The sequence below is a fragment of the Primulina eburnea genome, chromosome 10 (assembly GCF_022965805.1).
Source record: "Primulina eburnea isolate SZY01 chromosome 10, ASM2296580v1, whole genome shotgun sequence".
NCBI lineage: Eukaryota > Viridiplantae > Streptophyta > Magnoliopsida > Lamiales > Gesneriaceae > Primulina > Primulina eburnea.
Window position 1 is genome coordinate 4,487,113 of NC_133110.1, and position 12,416 is coordinate 4,499,528.

Sequence of the window (12,416 nt, forward strand, 5' to 3'; positions counted from 1 at the left end):
CCTTTTTGTGCCTTTCGGTGGAGTTTATATCCCTGAGCAAGGAATTACTCAAAGGTTCGCATCCCAACCATTTGTCATTCCAGAAGCAAGTAGATTTCCCATTCCTCACCACAGTCTTTATTCCTTTCTCTAAGTATTGCGCAGCCTTGGTAATTCCTCGCCAAGCATTAGACGCCCTTGCTTTGGGTTGGATGGTTCTATTGGTACGGTTGGTATGCATGTATTTTCCTGCCATAACTGTTGCCCATAGACTATCCATATCAACTGTTAATTTCCACCCAAGCTTTGTCATAAATGCAAGGTTCATAGCTTGCAATCTCTTGACTCCGAGGCCACCCATAAATTTTGGATTACATACGGTATCCCATTTAACCAAGTGGCATTTACGCTCTCCATTCTTGCTTCCCCATAAAAAATTTCTGATAGTTTTTTCAATTTCAGAGCATATGCCCACTGGTAGAATACTAGTTTGCATAATAAAAAGTGGGATAGCATTAAGAACTGATTTCACTAGCACTTTGCGTCCCGCGAACGTCAAATACTTAGTCTTCCAGCCCTCGAGTTTGAGTTTCACCCTCTCTAAAACCTGTTTATACAACGTACCTTTGACTCGTCCATGGACCGACGGTACTCCCAGATATCTTCCCAGGTCGTTAGTTAAAGGGATTCCTGACATGTCTGATAGGTTTTTGGCGACTATATCAGGCACGTTTCTAGAGACAAAGATGTGAGACTTCTGGAAATTAACTCGTTGGCCTGAACATGCGCAGAATCTGTTTAAGCAATCCAGTACAACATGAATCTGGTCTAGGGAGGCTTCGGCAAATAAAACCATGTCATCATCAAATAGCAGATGAGATAGCTCTGTACCGTGTCGAGATAATCGGATTAATTTCCAAGACCCTTCCCTTACCGCTTGAGTAATTATGTGACTTAATCTCTCAATACATAGGACAAAAATGTAGGGAGATATTGAGTCACCTTGACGTATGCCTCTGCTCGGCTTGATCCAATCCATCTGTTCCCCGTTCCACAGTACCGAAAGTCTAGGGGATTCAATGCAGCTCATGATGTTTCTGACCCAAGCCTGATTGAGCCCGACATCTTCGAGAGTTTCTCGAATAAAGTTCCACGAAAGTCTGTCATAGGCTTTCTCAAGATCTATTTTGATGGCCATAAATCCTTTTGCCCCCTTTTTCTTTCTCATGGAATGAGTCACCTCTTGATAGACCAGGATGTTGTCAGAGATCTGGCGACCAGGGACAAAGCTGCTTTGAAAGGGCCCAATAATATCGGGCATGATACTCTTCAGGCGGTTAGTCAAGGTTTTGGTGAGGATCTTGTAGTTAACATTACAGAGGCTGATCGGCCTGAATTGTGTGACATGCTCGGGGTTCTGAACTTTGGGAATTAAAGTCAAAAGTGTATCATTGCTTCCTGTCGGGATCACACCTGACTCTAAGAAATGGAGGGCATATTCACTTAGCGAGTCCCCTACAATATTCCACATTTTTTGATAAAATCCAGCAGGTATACCATCCGGTCCAGGGGCTTTAAACGGTGCCATATCATCTAGGGCCTGTTTCACCTCCTCTGACGAAAAAGGTGCATATAATGCACGGGATTTAGAATCTGCTAGCGGAGGAAAAGCACCTTCCAGCGATGTAAGATTACATGTATGATCCGATTGAAAGAGAGTTGAGTAATAATTTTGAATCGTGCTTTTGAGCTTCTCCTCGTCTGTAATCCATTCTCCATTATCGGTTTTTAGTGCTTCAATCTTATTCCTGCTTTTTCTGATGGTAGTGGATGCATGATAGAAATTTGTATTTCTATCTCCCGAAAAAATCCAATCCTCCCTAGACTTTTGGTACCACAAGAGTTCTTCTTGCTCCAGCACTTTATCTAGTTCTTGGCAAAGTTTACGAGCAAGCTTAAGAATTCTGTGTCTAGGTTGATTGCACAGGATTCTTTGGATGCCCTCGATTCGTGCTAACAGATTTTTCTTCTTCTTATGAATGTTCCCGAAGGTGGAGAGGTTCCATTCAGGTAGCACATGGGCCATTGTTGTAACATTGTCGCAGAGAGTCTTACCGGCTTCCCATTTCTGATGAATAAGGTCTTTGAATTTACAATGTGTTAGCCAGGCTGCCTGGAATCTGAATATTCCTTTCTTTATGTTAGTTTTGGTGTTTCTCAACTTGACTAGCAACGGAGTATGGTCTGATTGGATTGGTGGGATATGAGTCACTGTGGCTTCTGGGAATAGTTCCTTCCAATCCATATTACACACCCCTCTGTCTAATCTGGCCCCTTTAAAAGTTGTGCTGTTCAAGCCTCTAGTCCATGTGAAGGTTGGTCCAACAAAGCCAAGGTCAATGAGTCCTTGTTCAAACATCCAATCAGTCATACCCGCACTTCTTGACTGATCACTGCCTCGGTTATAGCTTGTTTCCTGATCAGAGATAGTGCAATTGTAGTCCCCGATAGACATCCATGGACCAATAATATTCAGTTTATCCGCCGTGAGATCTTCCCAGAGTTTTTTCCTGAGTGTTGCATTGGGGCTACCGTAGACGATAGATAAATTCCAGGGACTAGAGTTACTTGTTTCAACTCTAGCCAGCACAAATTGGGGGTGGGTGTAGATGGCCTCCAGCATTATTTCTTCTTGCCAGAAAATCCAAATGCCACCACTGAACCCCACGGCTTCAACTCTCAGCCAGTTCTTGTATCCCATCTTCTTGCATATATCGTCGGCATGGGCTCCTGAGACTCGAGGTTCAAGAAGTCCCAAGATTCTTGGATTGAGTCTCTTGATCATATCTTTGAGGGCACGATTCCATTCAACAGAGGCCGCGCCTTGACAGTTCCAGACTATAAAGTTCATAAAATAATTAGAAATAAAGTACTTGCACCTTAACTGTCAAATGCAAGACCGTCGATCTACCACAAGGGATTGCAGGGCTGTTGGGGCAAATGTGATCCCAACACAGTCTCCTCGACTATTTCCTCGTCACTAATGACATTGTCATGGTCCATTGGTTCATCCTCTACCCGTTTATTATAGCTGGGGGGAGGATCTTGGTGATGCTCGGTGTCATCGTTGCTTCCTAGTAGATCACTGATTTCCAGAGAGTCCGTGGTCTGCACTTTGTTGAGCACTTTACGGTAGATGGTCTTGCCTCCTTGAGAGCCTCGAATTACCACATGTTCCTCCGCTGCTGCAGCTTGCCTCGTTCCCCCTTGGTTTTTTTCCCCTCCCTTCTTATGGTTCAAATTATGATTCTGTTTCTCTGTATTGAAGTTGTGTCCTCCTTCCTTCGCTAACCATTGGTCCTCCTTTAAGTTAGTTTGGACATTAGGCCTTCTTCCCTTGCCATCGAGCTTAGTTACCAGACTTTGGTCGATATCTAATTTGTCAGGCCCTTCCTCATTCAGGCCCAGGTCCATGTCAGCGTTGATATCTTGGCCCAACACCTCAAACATTGACTGGCTCATGTGGTTTTGATTCTGTTGAGGATTCTCGTAGAAATTCTTGTTTGGAAGCTTTCCATAACCCTCCGTACGTCCTTTTCTATTCTTGTCAAATTTGCGAGAGGATCGCGCTACCATCATCCACGGCCCGAAGTTCTCCGTGATCTCCGCTGGAATTAAGGCTTTCCTTTTGTGGTCATCAGGGTCCCCGCTGCTCTCCCTTCTTTCTCCTCTTACTTCCTCCATGGCGTTATCGGTGTTTTTGGCAGCCTCTTTACCATTGCATTCGCCTTGGCGGTGCCCATAGACTCCACAATCAAAACATATTAAGTGAATACCCTCATACTCGATTTTGCGGACTCTTCTTCTTAACTTAAACTTTGCCAAGAGGGGTTTTGTAATGTCCACCTCTACACACATACGTGCAAACTTGCCTCTGGATACCATGCTAGTTGCCTGATCAACTCTGATGGGTCTACCAATCTTATTTCCAATTTTCATTAGGAACTCTTGGTCATAGTATTCGATCGGGAGACAAGGGAACCTCACCCACACCAGTAGCTTTTCTGTACTGTCCGAGCGTGGGTCAAAATTAGGAGACCATTCTTTAACGATCAAGTAATGGTCCAAAACCATCCACGGGCCTTCATACTTCGCATGCTCATAGTCATCCATAGAATAAAATCTAACTATAAAGTAGTCATTCTCAAGGGCAACTAGATCTATCAGGGACTTTGGCTTCCATAGGGTCTTGATCCTTCGGAGAAGGTAATTATATCCGATTGATCTACCCAATACCTTGACAATCAGTGTTTGGCGCCATGGTGCACGTAATCTATTCTTCTCCTCCTTCGAGAGTTTGATGACTGGGCATCCTTCTTCCTCCTCGTCTTCGCCATAAAAATCATCATCCGAGATGAGTCCGTCTTCATATTGATAGGCGGTCGACTCGCCTGCATTCTTCTTTCCCTTAAGTGCTTCCTTGTACGAAGGTTGGTTCTCAACATCCCATATATTTTGTTGCTCTCTGATCTCTTCTTGATTGTTCTCTGTCATGGGGTTGTCCATGAGCACAATATCATTGGAGTCGGTCTGATGTGATTCCGATGTTTTTTTGGGTTTCTTCATGCTTCGTTCAAGGAGATCTGCTTCCTCTTGCGTCCTTGTCATTTTTTTTTGGAGTTTGAATCCTTTAATTCGACACCATACTATATCTTTGCTTGTTAGTTGTCGATATCTTGGGTTATGCTGATACATCATTGATATTGACGTGATGTGCAAAAATTATCATAATATCTTATTTTTTTTTATGTTTTTTTAATATTATGTAATATTTATATTATCTATTATTTAATTTGAAATATTTAGAGTAAAAAATTTCAATGGGAATTTTTAAAATACCGAGATTACCCCTCTAAAATTATAAAAGTATTATATTTTAATTTACAAAAAATTTTAAAAAATTATTTTAATAAATTTGTACATTTCTTTATAACTATAGTATTCCCTTTTCAAAATTTTAAAATTATTAAAATATTTATTTAATATTTTACCCAAATATTTGAATTTTTAAATAATTACATGATTCATAATATAAAAAATTTCTTAAGAAACCATTGTATTTACTTTAATAATGAAGTAAAAGATTAAGTTTGGTATTTTAAAAAAAATTAATTACGCACATAATTAATTTAAAGACACACACCTTGTATGAAAAATTAATAAGTAAAAAAAAGCAAAAATTTGTGTGAGACGGTCTCATGGGTCGTTTTATTGTGAATATCGATAATGTTGACCCGTCTCACATATAAAGACTCGTGAAACCGTCTACTCAAAAATAATTGAAAAACACTGTTAAAAGGTTCCGCTTTAGATCATATCTTTATAATAATAATAATAATAATAACAATATTAATAAAGATTTTGCCCCATTTAAAAAATGTCAATAATACCCTCATCTCTTAAATAAATTAACACTCAACATGCATCTGTTATGCCCTTTACGTTGGTATATTCATGATATTTTGTAATATAATGATTGAATAATTAAATTTATCTAATTAACAGTGCATCGTTAATTTTTATCGCTAAAATCTTTAAAAAAATAAATTTTAATTTCAAATTTAGATTCATAATTTATTGATATTGATATAATATTAACCATAGAACTTCAGTACCAAGCCGTCATCACGACGTCCAATAATTTCATTTAATATAAATTTTCAGCATCTTAATGCAAATAACTTTATGATTTCCTAATTTTAACTGTAAAAATAAATTATGTTTGTTTGAAGACAAGTTTGGAGAGAGTTCACCTTATATTTATAGGCTCTACGAATATATTCATTTTTTATTTTTAAAGTACTTCACGAATATAACTAAAACCGTTCCGTAAAATGTCAATGAAACCGAACCAATAGTCTACGTCGATTTTATTTTGTAGTGTCACCTCAACTTATACATATTAAATAAAAAAATATTTATGTATGATTTGATTTATATATTTCAAAATTATTCGATATAAACAATTACAATATAATTATCAACCAAAAAAAGGGTTTTTTTGGTTGATAATTATATTGTAATTGTTTATATCGAATAATTTTGAAATATATAAATCAAATCAGAGCATGTGTATATTATTTAATTTAATCAACTAATAAGGAAAATATATTTTCGGATATATTTTTTTGATGAGTAGATTAACAAGGCGCAAAGCCAAATATATAAGACAATAAATTATTTTTAACGAGTAAATTTATTTTGAAACAATTTCACGAGTGTATCCTGATTCATAATTAGCACATATGTTTTCGTGTTAATTTTAATATAATTAAACACTTAATTTAAGTAAATCAAATAAATATTTGACATGGCGTCTCAAGATACGATGAACCTAGACAAATCAATCAGAACATCTCAAAATACATACAAATCAATCAAGATCATGTATGTGTGAACAAATTGTGTATAGAGTTATACATGAATAGTGTATGAACGGTCAATCAAATCAAAATTCAACGAATTTGGTTAATTAAGTAAAACTTCATGTTTTTCCACATGATTTTTTCGAAACGAGTTGTTACTGTGTTGACAAAAACTTGTGTGAGACGATCTCACGGATCGTATTTTGTGAGACGGATATCTTATTTGAATCATCCATGAAAAATATTACTTTTTATGCTAGGAGTATTAATTTTTATTGTGAATATCCGTAAGATGGACAGTCTCATAGATAAAGATTCATGAGACAGTCTCATAAAAGACCTACTCTAATATGTTTTAAACGACTCAAATAAGACTAGAAGAAAGGTTTCAGAAAAAATTGTATTTTTTGTCATCTAATTTTGTTGTTTTGTGATTACCCTGTATTTTTCGATTTTCGACAATTTTAGTTTTTTTTTTTTATAATGAATGCTGATGTGATTAATACTACACACGTCAACGCTACATTAATAATGCGTTGATGCTACATTAAATTTGATAATGTGAAAAATAAAATCGCAAATAAACAAACATACACGACAAAAAAAACAATTTTCCTTATCTCGCCGTTCATAAAATGCACTTTATAAAATCACACTCAAACTACAATAAACACAAGTTACATTTCGAGTTTCAAACATCGAAGTGCAAAGGAGGAGGACACCCCAGCTACTATATTATAATAATGTATATAAATTATATTTATCGATGAAAATAAATAAATATGAAACTCCAGAACATTTACACACAGGCCAGGCTTGAAGAATTTCACAATTCTACGCATTCATCCATAAATTAATTGATATTAATATTCACCACCAGATTGGAAACGAAACTTAAAATTACGACAACACTGTATATTAAATCTTGTAGCCAATCAGACATATATAATGTGATGTGTAGAAGCTTGTCTGATCACCTGATCGCTCCAAGTAAATTGGCACCATCAAGTTTTGCACCTTCCAAATCCTGTCAAGAACGTATCAGCAAGATAAATATTGATCTGTAGTTACACGTGAGTGCTCTCCAATGGGTCGTGGCTCGAATTTAAATTGAACGACTTACTGCATCGCGAAGATTTACATCCCGTAAATAAGCTCTTTGTAGATTCGCACCTCTCAGATTTGCATTAGTTAACTTTGCGCCCTGTGATACACATATAACCAAATGGCGCCACGAGTTTAGCTGAATACAATGACATCCTATTACTGAAAACTAGGAAACTTTTCAGTGAAAAGAACCTCTTTTGATTGTTTCCAGAATCAATGCAATCGATTTAAGATGAGAAATTTGAACACCTCAAATGAAAGCCATCATTAAGAAAAAAATTACCTGGCATACTTGAGATAACAAGAAGAATTGTTGAGCACAATACAACAATGAGATCAAGTCCTTAGGAGCATAATCCTCTTACATATGATTTTGTGATGGTATTGGGAAATAAATTACATGAAATAAATACAGTATTTTTACCTTCAGATTTGCTCCTTCAAGATTAGCTCCTTCTAAGTTGGCATTGGTTAGATCAGCAGTCTGGAAAAGTAAAAATAAAACAGCTTTCTTCAATCTAAACTCAGTATTTCTAAAGAATTGGGATAATACCTGTAGATGTGCAGAACGTAACTCTGCTCCGCAGAGGCTACAGTTTATCAAGCAAGCATCTGTGATATGAAAAATGACAAATCATTACGTAATTATATCCTCCAAAATTTGCAACATGCTAAAAAACGTAAAAAACCTTCGACCAAACAAGGCTACATATGTACAAAGATACTCTTTCTCGAAAATCATGTGTTGAAGAGCTTAGTCATGAAGAACTATGAATATATATTTTTCATCGGCATACATATTTGAAGTGCAGATAGAATTACCTTGTAGATTTGCACTCTGGAGGTTGGCCCCAGCTAAAAGAGCCCCACGAAGATTAGCCCCCGTAAATTCACATCTTTCCTAAGCGGGTTAAATTGATTAGAGACAACAAAGAAGAAACATTTATGAACTTAACCCAAATAACAATTCCAGCAGGAATTACATATTCTCATCCCAGAAATTCATGTACTGAAAGCATTATGTAGGAGTCTACTCCAAACAAAAGTAAAAATAAAGGAGCTCCCAGAAAGGAAAAAGCTCCTTAAATTGATAATCTTACTCTCGCAATGTTGCGTTGTGAAATATGGAAGCCTCAGCATCCACATCCTGTCACAAAATTAAAACATTCTAGCATGATGAATATCACATCTGTCTTCATATGACAAGGTTCAAAAAAAAAAAAAATCCCAGAAAAACGGTGTTACCCATTAGAAAGGGAAACCGAGTAAGATGCACATCGTAGACACTAGTGGATTAACTTCATAATGTTCAAAAGAATCAAATTATATCCTATATCTTACATTCATATATCGGTTAAGAACAAACAAATATGTATAAAATTACATAAGCATACGTCAACAAGTAGTTTTATCATGATCAAGATAAAAAGAAAGAAACAAAAATCAAGTCACGAGCTGTAAGAGATGTCAGATGACATAATTTCATTATTTTCCATATTTCTGTAGTCTTCGATTCCATCACATTTTATCTTTATACACTAGGGAGGGGACAAGAATGTGAGAAATTTAAAAGCATGACAAATATAATTTATAAATCATATAAAAACTAGTATCCATAAACACTAGGGAGGGGACAAGAATGTGAGAAATTTAAAAGCATGACAAATATAATTTATAAATCATATAAAAACTAGTATCCATAAAAGACCTAACATTTATTTTGAGGATATATTGTATGCAGTTTAAAACACAACTTTCCAATAGATTAAAACATATGCATACATGTTACAGGAGATGTGGCAGCACCAACCATCCATGAAGCAGAATAATTTACATTTTCCTCTCGGACAACATATTTGAAAGAGTTCAATCATTTAGGAATCATAGATTTGATTAGAGATCGGAAATTTGTATGGGCGGGCGCATAGATTAAGATGCCTCCGTACTAGTTATTTTACTTAACGTTAAATTTCTTTTCATTGCGGATTACTCATCCGCTTGTACTAAAAATTCCAATTCTAATATAATATGATTAGTTTCCTATCAAAAAAAAAAATTTACATTTTCCTCTCAAAAGAGATTATAATACTCACCTTGAACTTCGCACATTGAAGATTGGCGCGTGAGAAGAAGACATTTTTTAGACATGCATAACTGAAGTCCACATAAGATAGGTCCTGCATTTTTAACAAAAGTTGCAAGAAGCTGACCAGAGTAGAGGACAAGTTGAATAGAAGCAGAAAAAAAACTAAGAAATTCATGGCCATAAATCTTCTACAGTGGGGTAAAGAAAGCATCATCAACTACACTGATAGACAAAACTTAACCATCTTGTAGCAAGCAACAGGGTTCACAGATAACCACAATCCATATGCTTTTAAGCAAAAACTTGGATGCAATGTTCTTAATAAATTAATAATAAACTACAATGGAAATAATGGATCTTATCAGACATGACAACTTGAGAAAAAAATCCATATGATAAGCCAAAAAAGAATAAATGACTTACATTGATATATAAACTCAATTACAAGAAACTGTGTTTGAGAACAAGCAAACTTAAGTTTGTAGCATCCAGTGGTAACCAAAGCTAATCTTGTAATCATTTACTAGTTTTATATTTTCCTTTTCCCAGTTGTATATACTCTTCTTTAACTTTGGGGTACTATAAGAAGGTATAAGTGCTTATCACAACATCAAAACTCTGTTAATATTTCAGTCCAGTGGAAACATGCGTCAGAGTCGATAAATAGTACCAGTTTTGAAAGATCAAGGCCAGAGAGATTGACACCTCGAAATCTGACTTTCTCAGACTGAATGCATTTAATAATATCGATTCGTGTCAGTTCAGTACCCATCTCCTCGTCCACCTTCCTATTGATCAACGATGTTTTAATTCCATCAATTAAGCCCTGGAAAGTACGTGGCATTTTCAGATATGCTCATTCACAGACTTAGCGAGGCAAAGGATGGGTGATAACCCCTCTAGCTTGACAAATTATTCTATTTTTTTTTTCAAATCCAAGTTTCTTTCCCCTCCGACTTTTTTGCTGTCAAGTGTATTACAAAAACAGTTCCACTGTAGCTTATGAATTTACGATCATATTTAAAAGAGAGAAAAAATTCTATCCATGCATGGACTGAGATTTTTTAAATTTTTTTCCTATCATCGAGTTTAAAGTAGAAGAAATATGATTGTTTAATAAAAGAAAGGTTATAAAAAAGAACTTCAAAGAAACAAGCACATTATTCCTGGTCGCATGCAAGGTTCGTCACATAATTTAAATATCTCATGATTAAATAAAGAATTAAGAACTATCTAGAACGACATGAAATCAACAAAGAGTAAGGAATGACTCACAAGAAGCTGGAAATATTCAGCCTCTCTCAAAAGCTCAGAATATTCATAATCTTTCAAAATGGGAACTTCACCTTCCCTCAACCAATTCAAAATATGCCGAAAATGTTTCCCATCTCTATCAACAAAAACATAGCCCTGTGGCAACATCAGTAGAAACCAGAAACTACGTGAATTTGGAGAAAACCCATCAAATGTTAGTATGTTACAAAAGAGTCAAAGTTCGTATAACGCTGGGCTTTGACAAAATTAATATGACATACGAAGAGAACGGTAAAATAACTAAATACATTTTGAATCAAAATCATGGCTCCTTGAAAGCATCTAACATCATGTACTTTCATGTCTAGCATCTTTTGTTTATTTTTCTGTCTAAGCAATGCTTCTCAATTGACATATTTGAGGATAACATTATGAACAAAATAACGCTTGGAATGCATCTCTTGCTGTTGTTATACCGTATCACTATCCTGACAGATAGTGTGGCGACCACTGAACATTGCCGCAAGCATTGAATCAGGCTCACGCTGAGTCAATGTATCGATTGTTGTGCAAAACTTTTTGCCCCCTAAATAACAGAAACACAAGGTTCATCATACTATGCAGGACGAATACTTTCCAAAAACTAAGTTCACAAAAGATTGGAAAAAATCCATTAACCTCCCTCAAACTCAAAACCCACTAAAATCTATCATCACACTATCACAAAACTAGTTCATATAACTGTCTATACACGAAACCAATGTACACGAGCAGTCGAACAAGGTAACAGAGTAAATACTTACAATTTGACTACAAAATCAGTGCACCTTACACAGAAATATAGTTTTCATAGGTGGTCAATAGGTACTAGAATTTCATCGAATTAAAAGTTTATGAACACACATACCACAAACAAAAACACATCAAACACACACATAATGAGAGTTACCAATGTTAAGGCTGATCATGCCAGAAGAAGCTTGGGAGAAGAAGGTCATCTTCCGAATGTTGGGGTTTTTGAGCTGATGATTATGGATACTTTTCGAGTTCTGAGAAAGCTGGAATCTTGCGATGGAGAGTTTGTATTAAACGACGACGCACAGATGAATAGATGTTGGCAAACGAATAGGAAGAAAGAACGAAAGTTATGGAGAAAGTTTCAAATTGGTCCTTATAAATAATTTTAATTAACATATGATACCCCATTTGTTGAGCCAATTACACAAAACTCCATATTAAAAGCCTGAAATGCATAAAAACTTCTAAAAAAAATTTCCTCTATTTTTTATATCAAGCATATTTAAGTTTGTTTTTTAAACTCAAACATTACTTTCTCAAAGAAAAATAATTTACAATTTACTTACTAAAAAGATAATATTTGACATCATTCTTTTTCAAGTAGCCCTTGATTAACTTGATTTAAATATATTTGGAGAATAATTACATGAACTGAAATCTTACAAAATTAATTTATGTTAAAAAATTAAAACTGAAAGTTCAGTTATTTGATAATAATTTGTTAAAAGAAATATACAAGTAGATGTGCAAAGAAATATATATTAGTT

General features: G+C 35.5%; 1 protein-coding gene across 1 annotated transcript; it reads right to left on the reverse strand.

Moving 5' to 3' along the window:
• Positions 1 to 7,139: 7,139 nt before the first annotated feature.
• LOC140842668 (FH protein interacting protein FIP2-like) lies at positions 7,140 to 12,067 on the reverse strand. Its single transcript, XM_073210726.1, has 11 exons — positions 11,801 to 12,067; positions 11,328 to 11,437; positions 10,873 to 11,007; positions 10,268 to 10,423; positions 9,605 to 9,688; positions 8,612 to 8,658; positions 8,334 to 8,407; positions 8,065 to 8,123; positions 7,936 to 7,995; positions 7,528 to 7,608; positions 7,140 to 7,431 (listed from the first exon to the last, which is right to left on the reverse strand). The coding sequence occupies exons 1-11, from the start codon at positions 11,847 to 11,849 to the stop codon at positions 7,378 to 7,380; spliced, it is 909 nt and encodes a 302-aa protein (XP_073066827.1). The 5' UTR covers positions 11,850 to 12,067; the 3' UTR covers positions 7,140 to 7,377.
• Between the last annotated feature and the right edge of the window lie 349 nt (positions 12,068 to 12,416).

What these genes read in the sequence shown, in the direction of transcription:
- LOC140842668 (XM_073210726.1), bottom strand. Translation starts at nt 11,849, where the DNA reads ATGACCTTCTTCTCCCAAGCTTCTTCTGGCATGATCAGCCTTAACATT. An exon ending in TCTGTCAGGATAGTGATACG is followed by an intron (nt 11,008 to 11,327) that starts GTATAACAACAG and finishes ATGTTGCCACAG; the next exon opens with GGCTATGTTTTTGTTGATAG. An exon ending in CACAACGCAACATTGCGAGA is followed by an intron (nt 8,408 to 8,611) that starts GTAAGATTATCA and finishes CGCTTAGGAAAG; the next exon opens with ATGTGAATTTACGGGGGCTA.